General features: G+C 45.8%; 2 protein-coding genes across 3 annotated transcripts in view; one reads left to right on the top strand and one right to left on the bottom strand.

Annotated features, from left to right (window-relative positions):
• Positions 1-822: 822 nt before the first annotated feature.
• MYL2 (myosin light chain 2) lies at positions 823-6952 on the top strand. Of its 2 annotated transcripts, XM_068989905.1 has the most exons (6): positions 823-906; positions 3158-3233; positions 4300-4404; positions 4971-5049; positions 5155-5203; positions 6854-6952. In XM_068989905.1, the coding sequence occupies exons 1-6, from the start codon at positions 871-873 to the stop codon at positions 6950-6952; spliced, it is 444 nt and encodes a 147-aa protein (XP_068846006.1). In that variant the 5' UTR covers positions 823-870. The 2 variants fall into 2 exon arrangements, with proteins under 2 accessions (XP_068846006.1, XP_068846007.1); XM_068989906.1 differs by lacking the exon at positions 3158-3233 and having other exon boundaries at positions 4266-4404.
• A 1538-nt stretch (positions 6953-8490) lies between these two features.
• Positions 8491-19271, bottom strand: part of CCDC63 (coiled-coil domain containing 63) — a 34875-nt gene continuing 24094 nt past the window's right edge. The window contains exons 8-10 of the mRNA XM_068989614.1: positions 15424-15616; positions 11015-11218; positions 8491-8624 (exon numbers count right to left, since the gene is read on the bottom strand). Coding sequence (XP_068845715.1) covers positions 8491-8624; positions 11015-11218; positions 15424-15616 — 531 coding nt within the window. The remainder of the gene's footprint in view (positions 8625-11014; positions 11219-15423; positions 15617-19271) is intronic.

The raw sequence follows: 19271 nt of genomic DNA, 5'->3' as shown, positions 1-19271 counted from the left end.
CAGAATAAGGCTGTGGTTAGGGGCACAGACTCTGGAGTCAGTCTGCCCGAGTTCGACACTGGCTCTGCCTTTTTGTGACTGTGTGACCTTGGGTAAACGAGCCAACCTCTCTGAGCCTCGGTTGCCTCCCCGGGAAAATGGCGATGGTAATAATAGCATCCACTTGACAGAGCAGTTATGAGGACTAAATGCAATAACATATGCAGTGTTCAAGCGTTTGCTGTAACTCAAGTCAGAAGCAGGTGGGGAAATGTTAACTCACTCCCCTCTGCTCTGTTTGCATGGTGCAAGGACAGAACATTTAGAGAGGAGATGTTGCTGCCATTTGGATCAGGGGAAAATCGAGGGGGACAGAGCAGTTGGGTTTTAACACCCTGAAAATGTGTCATTTCATCTCGCATTCTTCATGGTTTAGTGAGCCTGACTTTTTTTCGCCTCCAATCAATTTTCCTTCTGTGCATTACTGAACTTTTTGTGAAATGCATCAGAACAAAAGCAGCTGGGTCCTGCTGGAGCTGATCCGAAAGCCTGGCCTCCATCCCTGGAGACACACCTCTACCTCCCCTAGTTTGCAAAGGAGCTGCTGCAAGACCCACAGTCTTTTGCCATCCACCAGAACCAGGCTGACTTTGAGAAGTCTTATTCCATGTCCTTTTAACTTTCCAGCACTGCCCTTTTGAGATGAGTGTCGGAACCACACCCCCATTTCGCAGATGAGTGGCTGAGACTTACCCAGTGATGGAACCTGATCTAGTTTTCTAATTCCCAGCCTCTGACTCTTTTAACTGATTTTTTTTTTTTTTTTTTACCCTCTAGTCACCTAAGAAAGCCAAGAAGAGAGCAGAGGGAGCCAATTCCAATGTGTTCTCCATGTTTGAACAGACCCAGATCCAGGAATTTAAGGAGGTGGGTGCAACTGGGTGGTGATTCCCATATGCTAGAAGGAGCCTTTCCCTCATTCCATATTCCCTGCAAGGACCTCTCAGTTATGTTGTCTTTGTTTCCGTTCTGTTGTTGTTGGCCGTCCCATGCCATGTGTGGGATCTTAGTTTCTCAACCAGGAATCGAACTCACACCCTTGCAGTGGAAGTGCAGTGTCTTAACCCTTGGATCAGCAAGGAAGTCCTAGCTTGTCTTTATCCTCCCCAAAACACCCCAAATTCGGTCTGAACATGTGTGTGAATGACTTAAAGAAATTAACTTGTGCTGATCATCAAAACAAAGTCTATGTCTTGTTGAAAATGTAGGAATGGATTTCAGAAATGCATGAAGAATAAAAATGACCTGACTTATAATTCTATGACCCAGAGATGATCAGTTAACATTTTGGGATACGCCCTGCCAGTGGTTTTTGTTATGTATGCACATATTTGCTAAACAAAGGGACCATCTTCTATGCACACTAATCAGTACCTGTTATTTTTTCTTGAGCAATTCAGCACCAACATTTTCCATCATTTCTTTAAATCACCTCCTATGGTTAGATGTTATGTTTAGAATGTTTTACTATTATAATTAATACCCTTTGCTTGTATCTCTGGTTATTTCCTTGGGGTAAATTCCTAAAAGTGGAACAGTTGGATCGAAGGAACATTTTTTTTTTACAAAAGAAACTAAAACCAAGTACAACCACTGGTCCAAGCTGCCCTCCAGAAATCCTGTGCTCATTCTGACTCCCATCAGCCCCAAGAGGAGAAGGTGCCTTTCCTGCCACATCTCCATCAATACTAGGTGTTAACATCTCAAACATGATTTCTGCCAGTCAGAGAGATGTCTGAGAGTATCTTGAGATTTTAATTTTTACCATCTTAATTGTTGACTGCTAGCTAGGCCTGAAACCCTACCCCGGTCTATGGGGATGTGCCTTCGTAAGCGAACCTAAGTACCAATTATGTAAAAATAAACCACTGCTGCAGGCTCAGGATACACTGAATTAATTTTCCAGCCATCCTGATGGCTCACACTGAGTTATCCACTCTCTCACCTGGCCCTTCAGAGGAAAACACACCAAAGCTATGCTGGAGAGGCCACAGTATTTTATATGAAAGGAGAAACCACTGGGGGCTTCCAATGGGACATGAAGACTTGCCCCTTCTGTCCCCACCAGCATTCATATCACAGGAACATCACACCCCACGGGCTGCCAGGGAGAGAGGAATTTCTGGGATGAAATGTCACATCTGAACCTGAAATAGTTCTCTTCCCCGGAGAAGACTACATCCTCCCTTCTCCCTCCCTCTGTCCCAACTTCTGGAATGAGATCAGCTGCTTGGGGGCATGACCTAGGGGTGCAAATACTTTCAGGAATCAGTTGTTAAAAGAACTCAAGAAACGTCATTGGTAAAATACCTGGGCATTCACGAAGCTCTTGGAGTCTCCCTCAGAGCCAGCTGGAAAAGATCACTGGCTTCATTTTACAGATAATGTGGGCTTGCAAGTTGGTGAGCAGACTCCAGTTTTTAACTCATTTTTTTTTTCAACAACAGCTTGATAAAGTTGTAATTCACATACCATGTATTCACCCTTTTAAAGTAACTGTACAATTCAGTGGTTATTTAATACAGTCACAGCATTTTGCAACCATCATCACTTATCTAATTTTAGAACATCTTCATCGCCCCCAAAAGAAACCTCATACCCATTAGCAGTCACTCCTGAGTCCCCCCTCCCCGCAGCCCCTCACAACCACTAGTCTATTTTCTGTCTCTAAGGATTTGCCTGTTCTAAATGCTTCATAGAAATGGAATCATACCCTATGTGGCCTTTTGTGTCTGGCTTCTTTCACTTAGTATCATGTTTCAGGGTTCATCCATGTTGTAGCATGTGTCAGAATTTCCTTTTTATCGTTGAATGACATTCCATTGTGGGGAGAGACCACATTTGTTTATCCATTTATCACTTTGGAGCTATTGTGAATAGTGCTGATGTGGACGTTCACACCCAGCTGTTTGTAAGGATACATGGTCTCATTTCTCTTGGGAATACACGGGAGCATGAAATTGCTGGGTCCTGTAGTAATTCCAGATCTAACACCTAATATCCCTCGATGCTCCTTGAAAACCCCAGAATCCCACTTCCCCCAGCCCTTGGCACAATCTCTGGGGCTCCTTCCCACAATTTCTCCTGGGTTGACCAGACAATCGCCTCTCTTTCACAGGCCTTCACCATCATGGATCAAAACAGGGATGGCTTCATTGACAAGAATGACCTGAGGGACACCTTTGCTGCTCTTGGTACGTCGCCCCGCACCACCACCCAACACCAACTAGGAAGGTCTTCTTATCCCACTCCCGCGAGGGGCAGGAGGTGAGGCTATCAAAAAGGTCAAGAGCTTGTCATTTTGAAACAGCTCAACCAAGATCAATCTTTAAGGCAAATTTCAGAGGACAGGAAAGAAGTGTTTAGTCTTTGAGTGTCTTAACATATCTTTTTCTTTTAAAATCATTTTTATATGGTTTTGAATACAATGGCAGTTTACAATAGAAAACGCGGACAATTCAGAAGAGTATAAAGGGGTAGACAATGCTGACCATGAGGGCATATTCCACTGCTAACATCTGAGCCTCTAATTTTTTCCCAGGCATCTCATGTGCGTGCATGCTTAACAGTTAGACTCATTCTATTTTGGATTCAGCTTTTAAAATTTAACATCTCAGTAGGGTGATCATGAGTACCTGGAACTGTTTCAAAATATAAGTGGCCAATCTGTCACCTCCTCCTCCATTCCATGGACCTCATCAGGTCCATGAACAGCCGGGCAGGTTTTGTACTGAGCAATTATACAGAGTACTATTTGTATTTGTAGCCACTTAAAACATAAGTTATCTTAATAAGGGGTGGCTTTTTCTAATTTATACAAACATACTATATGGGCTTGTGACAGTGACTAGGACAAATATATCAGAGTCTCCAAGGCCGTGTGGGTTAGAGCAGCTATAATTTGAAAAAGTTCCCTCAAATTCTGATCTGTCTCTCCCACCTCCAAGTGAGAAGGGCTAATTTTATAACATGAGGATTTCTTATTTGAGTAAAACATTAAAACATCTGTATAAAATGTTCCAGGTCCTGAAAGCACAGTTTTAAAAATAACTAAACCCTCTGTGAGTTGTTTCCAGTTGTCTGGTTATTATAAATAACACTTTTGAGAACATCTCACGTGAATCTCTGGCCCCGTCTACTGTGTCTCCGATTATTCCTAGACAAGATTCCTTGAAGTAGGATTACAAGGGCAAATGCCAGTGCCCTGACAGCTGTTTCTGTCCCAGCTCAGAATCGCTGAGTGTCTGTCTCCTGCTCTAGGGCGTGTGAACGTGAAAAATGAGGAAATTGATGAAATGCTCAAGGAGGCTCCAGGTCCCATTAACTTTACTGTGTTCCTACAGATGTTTGGGGAGAAACTTAAGGGTAAGTTCATGTGTATTTCTGTTCATCTACGTCTGTAGAGGTATATATCGGTGTATGTGTGTGTGTTGGTTTGTGCACTTGGGTCTGTCTTTATGTGTCTTCATCTTTGGGCATCAATTAAAAGCACTAGGAGAACATACAGGAGTTGGCAGATGAAGGCAAGGTAACACAGGAGAGAGAGAGAATAAAAAGAGCAGTTAATAGTGCTCCAAGGTTGGCCTTCATCCAGACCTCATACGAAACACTTTAAATGCATTATATGCATCCCCTTAGTCTAGGACGTAGCTTCTCCTCTTATTCTCGTCTACAGAAGGGGAACTGAGAGTCAGAGACGGAAAGTCATGTGCCTAAAGCTACACGGCTAACAAATGCTGGAGTCAGGATTCAAATCCCAGTCTTTCGAAGTCTAGATCCATGCCTGACCTTGGGTTTGCTCCAGAAATAACTGAATTCTCAGCCCACGCTTTCAAAACACCAAGGCTCGGTGCTCAGAAGTGGTGAGGTCTTTCTTCCTTACCCCAGATTCTCAGCCACCCATGGCACATCAACCCCATTTTCTGTTTCAGGAGCAGACCCCGAGGAGACCATTCTCAACGCATTCAAAGTGTTTGACCCTGAAGGCAAAGGAGTGCTCAAGGCTGATTAGTGAGTGGGATGTGAGTGGTGGGAGGGGGACATGGGGGTTCCTTGATTCTCCCCACAGCCCTCCCCACAAAGCCAGAGGCAATATCTGCTTTTCTCTCTCTGCAGTGTCAAGGAGATGCTGACCACGCAGGCAGAGAGGTTTTCCAAAGAGGAGGTAACAGGGCCCTTCAGACACCCTCTGTACCCCAGTTACTGGCCTCACCTTTCTAGGGACTCCCTCTCCAGACTCTCTTACATAAAATACCCCTGACCCCACACTGAGAGAGAATCTGCTCTCGTTTACTGAGCCCTTATCTCATTTCATTCCCTCAGTCACCCTATGAGGTAGTGACTAGCACTATGGTCATTTTACAGATGGCAAAACTGAGGCTCAGGGAAGCAGTTACTAGCCTGAAAGTACAACCCTAATGGGAAATGCTGGGTCCTAGATCCAAACCTCTGTCTGACTCTAGGTTCTGCCTTCCTCGTAACACATTGAAACCTGGTGACGGCATCAATTTCCTGAGGGATTGAAGGTGTCATGCAGGGTGACCATGTATTGTTGTGTAGGTTGTACACCGCACAATCCTCCTGGATGCCCTTAATAATATATACTGCAGAGTATCTATTTGTTGCAAGTTTTTTCCAGCAGATGGCAGTAAAGTGTCTTGCTAGAATTTTCTAAAAATCAGAACATACATAAGACTTTCTGGCAGGTGGCAGTAATGTGCCTGGAAGAAGGGGCACTATTGTTATCAATAATTCATCAAAGGCCCTGTATAAACAAGCAACTGTCTTGTCAACATTGCTAATTAATCTTAATGAATCTATTTAAAATAGTCCCTTGCAGCCTCTCAGGCCTGATTCCGTGAAGTTTCATATTTTACTAAAAATTTTATTTGAATTTCCTCCTTAAAATTCAAGCAGTTGAAAGAGCCTGCCTTTAAATTCCCACCATCTTTGTGACTTCGGACGAGCTGCTTAACCTCACTGTGCCTCAATTTCTTCATCTGTAAGGTGGGGACAATAATAGAATCTACTTCATAGTACACATGACGATGAGTGTACTATGAAGTACACTTTAAATGAGTTCAAATGTGTAAAGTGCTGATACATGAAAAAGGTAATATGTGTTAGCTATTATTAACCCCAAATTAAAAAAACAATAATTAGCTAATATTCTTTAAGGACTTCCTGGTGGCTCAATGGTAAAGAATCCTCCTGCCAATGCAGGAGACTCAAGTTTGATCCTTGAATCAGGAAATCCCTTGGAGAAGGAAATGGTAACCCACTCCAATATTCTTGCCTGGGAAATCCCGTAGACAGAGGAGGCTGGTGGGCTACATTCCATAGGATAGCAAAAGAGTCGGACACAACTTAGCAACTAAACAATGAAAAAAAATTTTAATGTAGAAATTACACATTTAAAAAAATTAAATTTCCCTCAAAGAATCAAATTCCTCAAAGAGTCTGACCTCCTTGCCCACATGGCCACAATGGCTGGCCCTGAGGAGTTATAATCTCTGTAGATAGACTATGTCTCCATTTAACCACAGTCCCCAACAGGCCCATCGTGCTCCCCTATATAACCTGCCCCGCCCTTTACACACACAATTGAGTTTGCAATCCCTGCTTTCCCCATTGCAGGCTGGGTACCTAGGAACATCCCTGCAGGATGGCCCTTGGGGTCAGCACCTGGGGAAGGAAGCAGGAAGGCAGGGAGGGAGATGCCCATGGCACCCCATATCCTCCAGGCCCCAGCTGCCTCTCCACTTGGGCCGCCCTTCCCCCCAAACCCTCAGCATGTCTTGCTGGTTCGTTGCAGATTGACCAGATGTTCGCCGCCTTCCCCCCTGATGTGACTGGCAACTTGGACTATAAGAACCTGGTGCACATCATCACCCACGGAGAAGAGAAGGACTAAGGGAGTGGCTTGCCTTTGGGTGGGCAGATGGGGGCATCCTTGCCCTCTTCTCATTTTGCCCAGTAACACACCACCCCTGACCTTGGCCAGCTGGTCATGTGGCTGCCTCATTTATCCACCTCCATCTTCTTTGCAGCCTGGGTGCCTTAGAGCTACCATGTGACCACACAGCTGGCAGATGGAAATGCACCCAGAGTCCATGTTCAAATAAAAAGGAGGTCGTGTGTTTGTTCATGATGTGTCCTTGAGTAAGGAAGACCCTTTGCTAGTTCCCATGAAGGCAGTATATGAGTTAGGGATGGCCCTGCTGTCATTATTATTGAATCTTAGTGACTCTTTACTTAAAACAGATCTTCAGGGACTTGGGACTCTGCTGGTGGTCCAGTGGTCACCAGCAGTTCCTGGTTCTTGTCTATCCCTTCAGCAATCCTAGTGGAGAGAGGACACCTTTCTCTCTCTCTCTCCCAGCTCCACACAAAGCCCAAAACAGGGCCTGTGCGATACCTGAACCAACCCTGAAACAGGTGCAGTACTCTGACTAGCAGACTTGCTCAAATGACCAACCCTTGCACGGGGGCTGAAATCAGCCCCTTCCAAACCTTACATGGCCTGAGGGTGGGAAGGCCCATGCCCAACAGAAAGTCCAGATGTAGTTTAGGAGGAAGGGGGAGTAGATGTCAGGTAGTCAAAGTTTTCAAGGGAACCCCAAGAATCTGAGACCTAGCCAAAGCGCAAGATGTCCTGGAAACAAAGAGCTGAAGCTGGGATCAAAGTGGCAGCTGGGGTCACCTAGAGGGAATCAGACGGTCTGGGTGGTTGGCGGAGCCAGAACTGAAGTGAGTCTTCAAGGTTCAAGAACAATAACAGAGACCCCCAGAGGAGAAACTCAGGGTCTGCTCCAATGACATCACCTGCTGGGAAATGGGGTTCCTTTCAAGCCAACTGAGAGGGCAAAGACTCAGGACCCCCATGCCATACCGTGATGACCCTTCATGATCCACACCCTGCAATGACCCTCGCCCCCCTCACATCCAGAACCTGTGACCTGGGGCTCCTGCAGAGACAAGGCCAGGCCCTGGAGAGGCCCCAGCTTGTGCTTGTGGCACTCAAATGGAGTTTGTGTTTCAGGACAAGACATCCTGGACACAGCTCTACAGTGACACACTCATCCATGCGCCCACCCCACACACAGATGCAGACACAGGGCCTCCTCGGCTCCAGGTTCCCACCTGTGAGTCTGCTGCACCCTATATGGTTCTAGGTCGTGAAATCAGTATTTTGGGTCCCATGTGGCCCCTACACTTCACCTGGTGAACTGTCATGGGGGGTTTACCATCTCAAGGGTTCTCAAGGGCCACAGTGACCTCACACCACTCTCGCCACCTACGTCAGCTTTGGATCTCCACCCTCCTGCTCCTCCACACCATCCCAGGGAGGTGCCAGTGCCCCAGTCTCTTAGTAATGACTGTGAAAAGGCACTGAGGTTAGAGAACAAAACATTTACTCTCTCTAGTTATGTACAAATGGCCAGAGTCGCCTCAGGCTGTCGCCTTCTTCTTGGACTTCAGCTCGTCCCCCTTTTCGGGCGTGCTGTCCCTGTTCCAAGACTCTCTTGCGGTGTAGTGACTGAGCGCCATTTGCCGAAGGCTGCTGTGGTCCAGGGGCTGCTCCACTGCACCAAAGACAGGACCCATGTGAGGAGTTCAAAAATCTAATCCAGCACAGCGGAAGGGCGGGCTTCCTTCCCAGGGCTAGTGCCCCTTCGCCCTGTTCAAGGAGCTCCAAGCCTGGTTTGGTGACGCTCCACAGCACTGGGGGTGGGAGTGTGAACAGTCTCCACATTCAGGGAGAGGGAGGACAGGCAGGGATGTGCTGCTCAGGGATGGCCAGACAATAACAGTCTTTTTCCTCCCAGACGAGGATGTGAAGGTGAGTTGGATTTAATATCAAGGAGATAGGGCCACCACATGCAGTTGCTCAGGATGTAGACTGCACAAAGACACCTGTTTCTGCAGGACTGATACCCACCCCCCCACCCACACACACTTGATTGCCAAGCCACGTCTATCCAGCAGGGGTGGCTTTTCCTAATTAATCTGCCTAGAGGGGTTTCCCTCTTCTAATTTACACATGCAAGCCATAGAGGCTAGTGGGCTAAGAGAACCCAATGTTTATCAATATTCCCTTGAACAGAAATGAAGATATCATGTGTATATTCCTGACCTTGTGAGGACGGTGTTATCAATGGCTGTTCTCTGCCACCCTCCTCATTTAAGAACTCGAAGGCTCAAGAGAAGCTGTGCTAAGGTGGCTGACACCAGCCCTGGTTTTCACTCCTGTTAACTTTCAGTTGCTCTGAATAAATCAAACAGATGTGTGTACACCTGTGCATCTCTGCATGCGCACATATTGGCAATTCCCTCCCTCCATTCTTGGCACACCTGCACGCTTGAAATGCTGCTCACAGAAGAGGGGAAACTTTTTAAAAAACCAATTTTTCCCCTCTGGTTACTGAAATCACACAAGGTCACTGTAAAAGAAAATTCTAAGCAATGACAGAATTAACTCAGAAATAAAAAATTCTCTGCAACCCACCACCCAGAAATACCCACTGTAAGTCGGCATATACATCCTCTTCATTTTTATATGTGTAATCTAGATACTTTCCTTCCCTTCCTCCTCCTCCTCCTTCCTTTTCTCTCTCCCCACCTCCCCCCTCCATCTCTTATGTACCAGGTTGTGAAAGGCTGTCTTGTGAACTGTAGGTTTTACGCAGCATCCCTGGACACTAGAGGCCATATACACATATGTCAGTTCATGTCAGCCCACAGCATTCTTTTTAGTGGCTGCCTAGTATTCCATCACATGCATGGGTGAACTGTAACTTATTTAACCAATCTCTAATAGGTGAGCATTTCACTCATTTCCAGTTTGGCTGCCCTCCTACTTCCAACTTCGGACCTTGAGTAAGTTTTTCTCTGAAGGACCAATTCCCACAAGCAAGATTACAGACTCTACGCATGTATCTGAAATCCAGGGTAATTATTAGGTAAGCCTATTTCACCTGTAACCTTCCTTCACTAATCAAGGTCATTTTCTTATTGGTATAAACGTCTCTCTTGTCCTCCAGGCAACATGTAGCCTGAACAATGTGTCTGCCTGAGTTGTTTTCTAGGAGCTTGGGTTCAGCTGTGTCTAGTTCCAGCTGAGCAGGTTAACCCTGGATAGAACCACAATCCTTCCACTGAGCACATGCTAGTGTTGCTGGATGACATCTTGAACACACAGAGGCCCAACACTTAGTTACACCTATACAGAACCAGGATTAGGGCACCATTTTCCAATCACCTTTCCCCACATGTTCCATGCCTCAGATCACCTGGCATCTTTATTCTTTATCCCATAAACACCAGAGCCCCTTGCTTTCTGGGAGGGGAATTTTGGAGATTTGTCTCCCCATCTCCTCTCCTTGGCTTTGCGGACTTGTGAATGAATCACCCTCTCTCTGCTGACCCTCTGTGTCTTGGCCTGGCTTGCTGTGCATCGCAAAGATGCAGCCTGGCTCAGTAATATAACCACTCCTCAACCTTCTGGAACATGTTGCCAAACTGCCCACCAAACACCACGTGGGGCCAGACTTTAACCCCACCTTCAGAGAGAAGGGCTAGTTCCCTCAACCCCCGCAAACCACAGTACCACCAGCTTCTGCCTCCAAAAGCAAAGAAGATTAATGTGCCTGCACCCGCAGGGCCACAGTTAATCTCTGGTGTGAACCAAGCCTCAGCTGCTTCAATCATGGGGTGGGGGGACACAGATGGGGCTGGGGAAAGGAGGTCACAGGTGGAGCGAGACTCAAGAGCATACGGTGAGGATAGGAGACGGGATCAGGGAATCTCGTCTGCTCATAACGTGCCAACTTGGAAATTTTGGCTACTTTAAGGTTCATGAAATGGTCACAGAGTAGTTGTAATTTTTTAAAGTATCCGAGATATCTACACTTCAGAATCTGTGGCTTTGTCATCATGCTGTAGAAAGAAAACTCCAGGTAAGGAGAGAACTCACCTTCATCCAACTTGTCACTAAAGGGGTCAGCCCCGAACACTGGGGGGATGACCTTGATGGGTTCTGCAGGCTTGAGGAGGGCGGAGCCGCCCCAGAAGGGGTTGAGGAAGGATGGCTGGACCTCCGCCTCTGCCACTTCCATTTCCATAAGCCGCTTGTAGGATTCTAACACCAGCAAGTCATTGGTCTTCTTCTCAATGATGGCTGGAAAAAAGGCGTAACCAAGAAGTTTGCCAAAGGGACCTGGGTGCTAGGGGAACTAGAGGTAGCGCTCCCTGCTGGAGAGGAAGGGAAGTAACAGGAAGGGGGCAGGTCACGAATGCCTATAAGGACAACGGCTTTCTCTTGGGTTACATCGTTCATTCCCTAGAGAGCACAATTTGGTTCTTGAGAGGCAAAACCAATATGACTCTTTGATGTATAAGGCACGATATACATAAAAAAACATGAACAGTTATATGGTATATCAACTGTATGAAAATTCCATAAGGAAGAGCAGTTAGGAAAAGTATGTCTGAAAAGGCTCCATAGGAGACAATAATAAAAAGAAGGTTGAGGAACATTTTTTTAACACTAAAAATTGGGAGCCTTGGGGAAACTCTGCCTTAAACTACTGATCTTTTCCTCAGTGCTCTGAGTTTGGGGGAGCTGTCCTTCCCACTGTGTTTCACAGCCCCATGGAGTCATCAGAATAATTCATTCATTCATTTATTCATTCATTCCACAAATGATTATTGGATGCTTATCAGACCAGGCACAGTGCCTGAGACGCCACGATGCATGGAGGGAAAACAATGACAATAAACAATAACAGAGATGCAAACCCTGATGGAGCTCATAAACTTCAGTGTGAATGGGAAGATGGAGAGAAAGGCAAGTTCAGCAAATAAATACACATATCCTCACTATCCAGATGCTTGTTATCTGAATTCAGTAACTATTGGGTTTAAGGTGGTTTTTTTTTTTAATTTTCATATAATGCATACCGTTTCTCTTCTCTCTGAAAATCAGGAACCAAAAAGATTCACATCTGAAACTTGCTATTGGTTCTCAAGAATCTCCTCAATTCACACAATGATAATTACCTGTTTATAGAGACAAACTAGGCAAAGATTAAATAATAGAACTGCTATGAGAGTGAGTACCAGACCACCTGACCTGACTCTTGAGAAACCTATATGCAGGTCAGGAAGCAACAGTTAGAACTGGACATGAAACAACAGACTGGTTCCAAATAGGGAAAGGAGTACGTCAGGGCTGCTTATTTATTGTCACCCTGCTTATTTAACTTAAATGCAGAGCACATCATGAGAAACACTGGGCTGGATGAAGCACAAGCTGACATCAAAATTGCCAGGAGAAACATCAATAACCTCAGATATGCAGATGACACCACCCTTATGGCAGAAAGCGAAGAACTAAAGAGCCTCTTGATGAAAGTGAAAGAGGAGGGTGAAAAAGTTGGCTTAAACTCAACATTCAGAAAACTAAGATCATGGCCTCTGGTCCCATCACTTCATGGCAAATAGATGGGAAAACAATGGAAACAGTGAGAGACTTTACTTTGGGGGCTCCAAAATCACTGCAGATGGTGACTGCAACCATGAAATTAAAAGATGCTTGCTCCTTGGCAGAAAAAGCTATGACCAACCTAGATAGCATATTCAAAAGCAGAGACATTACTTTGCCAACAAAGGTCCATCTAGTCAGAGCTACGGTTTTTCCAGTGGTCATGTATGGACGTGAGAGTTGGACTATAAAGAAAGCTGAGCACTGAAGAATTGATGCTTTTGAGCTGTGGTGTTGGAGAAGACTCTTGAGAGTCCCTTGGACATCAAGGAGATCCAACCAGTCCATCCTAAAAGAAATCAGTATTGAATATTCATTAGAGGAACTGATGCTGAAGCTGAAAATCCAATACTTTGGCCACCTGATGGGAAAAGGTGACTCATTTGAAAAGGCCCTGATACTGGGAAAGATTGAAGGCAGGAGGAGAAGGGGACGACAGAGGATGAGATAGTTGGATGGCATCACCGACTCAATGGACATAAGTTTGGGTAAACTCTGGGAGTTGGCAAGGGACGGGGCGGTCTGGCGTGCTGCAGTCCATGGTGTTGCAGAGTCAGACACAACTGAGTGACTGAACATAACTGATGAGAGTGAATAATAGTGGGTACAGCAGGACCAGCCTCAGATGGAGCAGCGGAGAGGGGCCTTGCTGGAGAGAGGACATTTAACCTGAGATCTGAGAAAGTGGAACTGGGTGTGGGATGAGTATCCTAGGAACAGCCCATGCAAAGGCCCTGAGGTAGAATTAGTTGGGGGAGAGACTTGGAAATACAGAGAGGAGAACAGTGTGGCCACAGGAGGTGAGCAAAGAGGAAGAGCAGGACAAGAGACGATGAAAAGGGTAAGCAAGGGGACTTTCCTGGTGGTCCACTGGTTAAGAACCCAGCTGCCAATGCAGCGGACACCAGTTCGATCCCTGGTCCGGGAAGATCCCACATGCCCGGGGCAGCTCAGCCTGTACATCACAACTACTGGGTCTGAACACCCTAGAGCCTGTGCCCCACAGTAAGAGGAGCCGTTGCAGAGAAGCCCGTGCGCTGCGACTGCAAGTAGCTCCCTGCTCACCACAAGAGGAAGCCTGCACACAGCAGTGAAGACCCAGGACAACCAAAAATCAATAATAAGTAAGTAATTTTTAAAAAATGTAAGCAGGGGCCAGGCTACTAAGAAGTTGAGAGGCTGTGGGTAAGAAAGAGTTAATACAGCAAAATCTGACTGCTCTCCTTCGAAAAGGTTGCTCAGCAGTTTGGTCCTTGGACAGTATCAGGGAACTTGGATTTCAGGAAGGTCCCCACCACCATTAACTGTTAAGAGAGGCTCATTATGCCTTTGTTGTTCAGTCACTCAATCGTGTCGGACTCTTTGCGACCCCACCGACTGAATCACACCAGGCTTCCCTGTCCTTCACTATCTCCCAGAGTCTGCTCAAACTCATGTTCACTGGGTCAGTGATGCCAGCATGCTTAATCTATTAAAAAATGTAGCTTATGCTATAAATAAATACTTGCTGTTCTTTCTGGGGTCTGGAACTGGGGTATGTGCCAGGCTGGAGGTGCCTGTATGATCAGCCCCCATCCTAACCCTAAGCGATAAGCAGCCAATGAGCTTCCCTGGTTGACACCATTTCACTTGTGTTGTCACGACTCATGGCTGGGGGGGATTAAGGACATCCTGGGAGACGACCCTTGGAAGCTTGCTCTTCATTTCCTCCATGCTTTCCCCCAAGCTCCTTTCTCCTTTACTTATTTTTCTTTGTACCTTGTGGCTGTAATAAATCATAGCCATGAAAATATGACTATGTGCTGAACCCAGGAGCCCTCTTAGTGAATCCCTGAAACCGACAGGAGGGAGGTGTCTTGGGAACCTCCCAAACACAGATGGCATTAAGAACCTTCGATTCTATCCTAAGCGCGGTGCAAGTCATTCATTCTAAACTGGCATGATCTCTGGGGGTGCATCTCCCTCTCTCTCCTGAGCTCAAGGCCTAGAAATGCGTATTACAGTTAATAGGCATTTGCTACATGCCAGGCACTGCTCTGAGCACTTTATTTCTTTCTTCCCAATCTGAATGCTTTTCATTTCCTTTTATTGCCTTACTGCATTATCGACGACCACCAACATAATATTCAATAGGAGTTGTGAGAGCAGACATTCTTGCCTTGTTCCTGATCTTAGAAGAAAAACATTCAGGTTTTTTTTTCACCGTTAACTATGAGGTTAGCTTCAGGTGTTTCTGGAGATGCTTTTTATCAGGTAGGGAACTTCCCTTCTAGTTCTAGTTTGTTGAGAGTTTTTTTATTATGAATGGATATTGAATTTTGTCAAATACTTCCTTCTGTATCTATTCACATGATCATGTAACTATTTCTCTAAGAACTACTTATTTACTTAACCTTCCCAACATTTTTTAGATGAAAAAACTGAGGCACAGAGAGGTTCAGAAGATTGCCCAGAAAATTCCCTGATGGTCCAGTGGTTAAGCACCTGCTTTCCAATACAGGGGACGCAGGTTTGATGCCTGTTTGGGGAACCAGGATCCCACATGCCATGGGGCAACTAAATGCTACAACAAAGATCCCAATTGCCGTAACTAAGACCCGATGCAGCCAATAAAGAAATATGAAACACACACACAGACTCAAAAATCCATGTTTTTAAAAAAAAAAAGTTGCCAAAAGTCATACAGCTAGTAAGAGTGGAACCACAATTTGAACTCAAGCAGGTTGGCTTTAGTGCCAGGCTTCACCACCAGGCTCACTACCTCCAAAAGAACAAGTCCTTGTGCCTGCTCATAGAAATCTCTGGAAATGGTTGCTAAAAGTCTAGTGGGCTTGACTCACCAAAGTACTGCGGGAGGTTGATATCCGTGACTTTCCCCGTCTCCCCTAACTGCACCAGGATCTTGGTGGCATCACAGTTTATCTTCTTAAACAGATTCTCCACTGAGTTCTTGAGATACTCCAAGGTCTCGGTGATCTCCCTGTAGTTGTTCTCGTACCTGTCTGCCTCCTCCGTGGTCTTCTTTAGTTTCTCCTATGGCAGACCCCCAGTTCCCATCCAGGTCAGCCAGGTGGCCACTCTGGCTGGGCTCAGCCCTCACATGTGAGAGTCTGAAACCAGGGTCTCCAAACTGCAGGTTTGCAAACCTCTAAGGGGCTTCCCTGGTGGCTCAGACGGTAAAGAATCCACCTGCAGTGCAGGAGACCCAGGTTCGACCCCTGGGTTGGGAAGATCCCCTGGAGAAGGGAGTGGCAACCCACTCCAGTATTCTTGCCTGGAGAATCCTCATGGACAGAGGAGCCTGGCTGGCTACAGTCCATGGAGTCTCAAAGAATCAGACACGACTGAGCAACTAAGCACAGCAAGGGGATGCAAGGGAGCTTCCCTGGTGGCTCAGACGGTAAAAGAATCCATGTGCAGTGCAGAAGACCCAGGTTTGACCCCTGAGTTGGGAAGATCCCCTGGAAAAGGGAATGGCAACCCACTCCAGTGTTCTTACATGGAAACTCTCACGGACAGAGGAGCCTGGCAGGCTACAGTCCATGGAGTCACAAAGAGTCAGACACAACTGAGAGACTGAACTAAGCTGAGCGACTGAACTAAACTGAGCGACTAACACTTTTCACACAAGGGGTTGCAACAACAATTTAATGGGTCTCAATCCACATTTTTTAAGTGAAATAAAATAGATCAGAAAATAAAGAAAGAGAGGAGAAAATACTAGTATTCACTGGAAGTAGTGAGGATAGATATTATTTAATGTAAAGATTAGTTTCACTTACATATGTGTATCTGCATGTCTACTGGATTGCAGCATTTTTTAAAAGCTGTTGACTCATTTTTTAAAAATTAAGGCCCACAGGAAGAAATATATCTACATTGCAGTCCAATACATTCACACACTGCTGTTTAGTCGCTAAGTTGTGACCAACTCTTTGTGACCCCATGGACTGGAGCATGCCAGGCTTCCCTGTCCTCCACTGTTTCCCAGAGTTTGCCCAAGTTCATGTGCATTGAGTCGGTGATGCCATCCAACTGTCTCATCCTCTGCCGCCTTCTCCTTTTGCCCCCAATTTTACATGTATGTATTTATATACATTTATCTAATCAAAGGAAATTAAAGTTTCACAAGTCAATATTCTTATTGTGTGTTCTAATATTTTCCATTCTGTTCTATTCCATCTTGTTATCTTTAAATGCTAGTGACAGTCCAACAAACCGATTTCACCATTCAGTTTAAATCACATTACTAGAGACCAGGGGTTCTCAAAGTGGCGTCCCAGGACAAGCAGCATCAGCTCCATCAGGGAACTTGTCAGAAATGCAAGTTCCTGGGCTCCAGTCCAGACCAACTGAATCAGAGGCTCTAGGTGTAGGCTCAGCAATTTGTGTTTAATGAACCTCCAGATGGTCGTGACACATGGTAAAGTTTGAGAACCTCTGTGAGTCCACTGGATCACAATTTCAGTTTCACATTGGTATCACCCGGGAGCATTAAAACATTGGCTGCCCAGACCCCAGCCTCAGACATTCAGACATCTCGGTCTGGCGTGTAGCCTCAGCATTGGGAACTTTAAAGCCTCCAAGGCGATTCTGACTTGCAGCCCAGACTGAGAATAGCTGCTCTAGGATAAGTGCTTTGATGGCTTCCCACCTCTCTCCCTGGTTCTCAGCTTGCAAAGGTGAACTGGGCCCTGGAAGGATCAGCCTTGTCCCTACCAGCTCCATATGGACCATTCCAAACAAGGATCCCAGAGGGCCCTACCCACACTCCCACTTATCGGGTGAGGGAACTGGGGTTCTGAGGCAAGGGAGAGGGAAGCCATGATTTGAACTGTCCCTCAAGCACCACACCAGGCAGCTTCCTCTGTCTCAGCCACTAGTATATTCAGTCCCCAGGGCTGAATTTCCTCATATGTCAGCCAGAGCCCCTCCTCTCATTCTAAAGGTGCAGTAAAAGATCACATGATAAAAACGCTTTTTAACAGCCTGATGTGATGTTGATAATACATATATGTGTGTGCATGCTCAGTCATGTCCAACTCTCCGTGACCCCCTAGATTGTAGCCCACCAGGCTCCTCTGTCTATGGAATTTTCCAGGCAAGAATACTGGAGTAGGTTGCCATTTCCCCCTCCAGGGTATCTTCCCGACCCAGGCATCGAACCCTCGTCTCTTGTGACTCCTGCATTGGCAGGCGGATTCTTAACCACTGTGTCACCTGGGAAGCCTGATAACCCATGTCCAGCACCTAAGATGTTCCAAGCACTTCACACACATCTTCTTAACTAATCCTCACAATTGCCCCAGTTTCCAGATGAGGAACCCTGAAGTCAGAGAAGAAAAGTGAACTTGTGCTTACCTCATCTGTGTTGAGTTGTCTAAGAACCTGATCTTCGGATCTTTATTTAAGCAATTATTTAGTAACAAGATGATGGTGACTTGAAGCTTTACTGACTTACAGGATAAACAACAATAATGATAGTTATGTTTATAGTTCTTTGCCCTGCAGTATGCCAAGCATGTACATGCAAGATTTTATTCAATCTTCACAGCCCTATGAAGTGAGTACAATTATTATTCCCATTTTATAGGTGAGAAAACTGAGGTTCAGAGAGGTTAAGTCAACTTTCTCAAAGTACTAACGTCAGGAAGTAACTCTTCTGGGAATCATACCCAAGCCTTTGTTCCCAGGACCTGGTTGCTTAATTTCTATGCTAAACCTCCCGTGAAAGGACCGATTCCACCACTTCTCTCAGAAGGGACAACGAATGGAAGGTAAGTAGAAAGGTTCCAAGAGTAAAGGAGATAGGCGTGATCTTTAGTAGGGGGTAAGAAAAGTGGGTTCTAGGTGAGCCCCTTGCTATTAAGACAAATTCTCTTGCTAAGAGTATTTGCATTTGAAAAGAGGCTCCAGGAAAGCCCAAGGAACAAAGAGTTACTGGAGGACTTCAGACAGAGGTTGGGTGATGCTTGGGGTTGTCTGGTCAGCCTCTCCAAGCTGTATCCCCCATTAGGCCTTCAAAACCCCAAGATGCAGAGCAGCAACAGTCCCAACCCCAAGGAAGTACGTGGACACAGAGTGGCCAAGAGTCAAGGATGTGGGATGCCAAGCATGTGTCCAACTTGAGGGGGGGGGGTCTCCTTGAACTTGGGCCCTGCCTGTGTCTACTTTCCTCATTCCCGAATCCTGGGAGAAGTTGCTGAGCCTGAGAGGTGCTTTGCTGCCCTCCAGTGGTGCATTAGAGAATGGCAGGGCCATCCCTGTCTACCACCTGCAATGCCAAGAACAGAAATCAGCTACAGAAAAAAGGAACGGAAATGACCCATGAGCATAGTTCCTGGGACAGGAACTACTGAATTAGAAAAGGGCTTTGCAATCAAGCTCTGTGGTTCATATCTTTCTCAGACATTTGCTATCCATTCTCCCCTTATACCTTAATAACAAAATGGTTATCATTTCAGTGTAGCAATGTGCCAACTAAAAGTTGTATTTCCAACCATCCTTTGAAATAGGAATGGCCAGTAAGACACAGATACAGATGCTATTGACTGAAAATTCAAGGAAAGAACTTTTAAGCTGACTAACTCAATTAGAAAGGCCTTTTTTTCCTTCCCTACTTTTTTTCTGCTTGGAATGTATATGTGATGGCTGGACTGTAATACAACCATGAGGCATCGTCGGGAAT

The sequence above is a fragment of the Capricornis sumatraensis genome, chromosome 17 (genome assembly GCF_032405125.1).
Source record: "Capricornis sumatraensis isolate serow.1 chromosome 17, serow.2, whole genome shotgun sequence".
NCBI classification, from domain to species: domain Eukaryota; kingdom Metazoa; phylum Chordata; class Mammalia; order Artiodactyla; family Bovidae; genus Capricornis; species Capricornis sumatraensis.
Note: the sequence above shows the minus strand (reverse complement) of the source record. Positions and strands in the feature narration are given on the sequence as shown.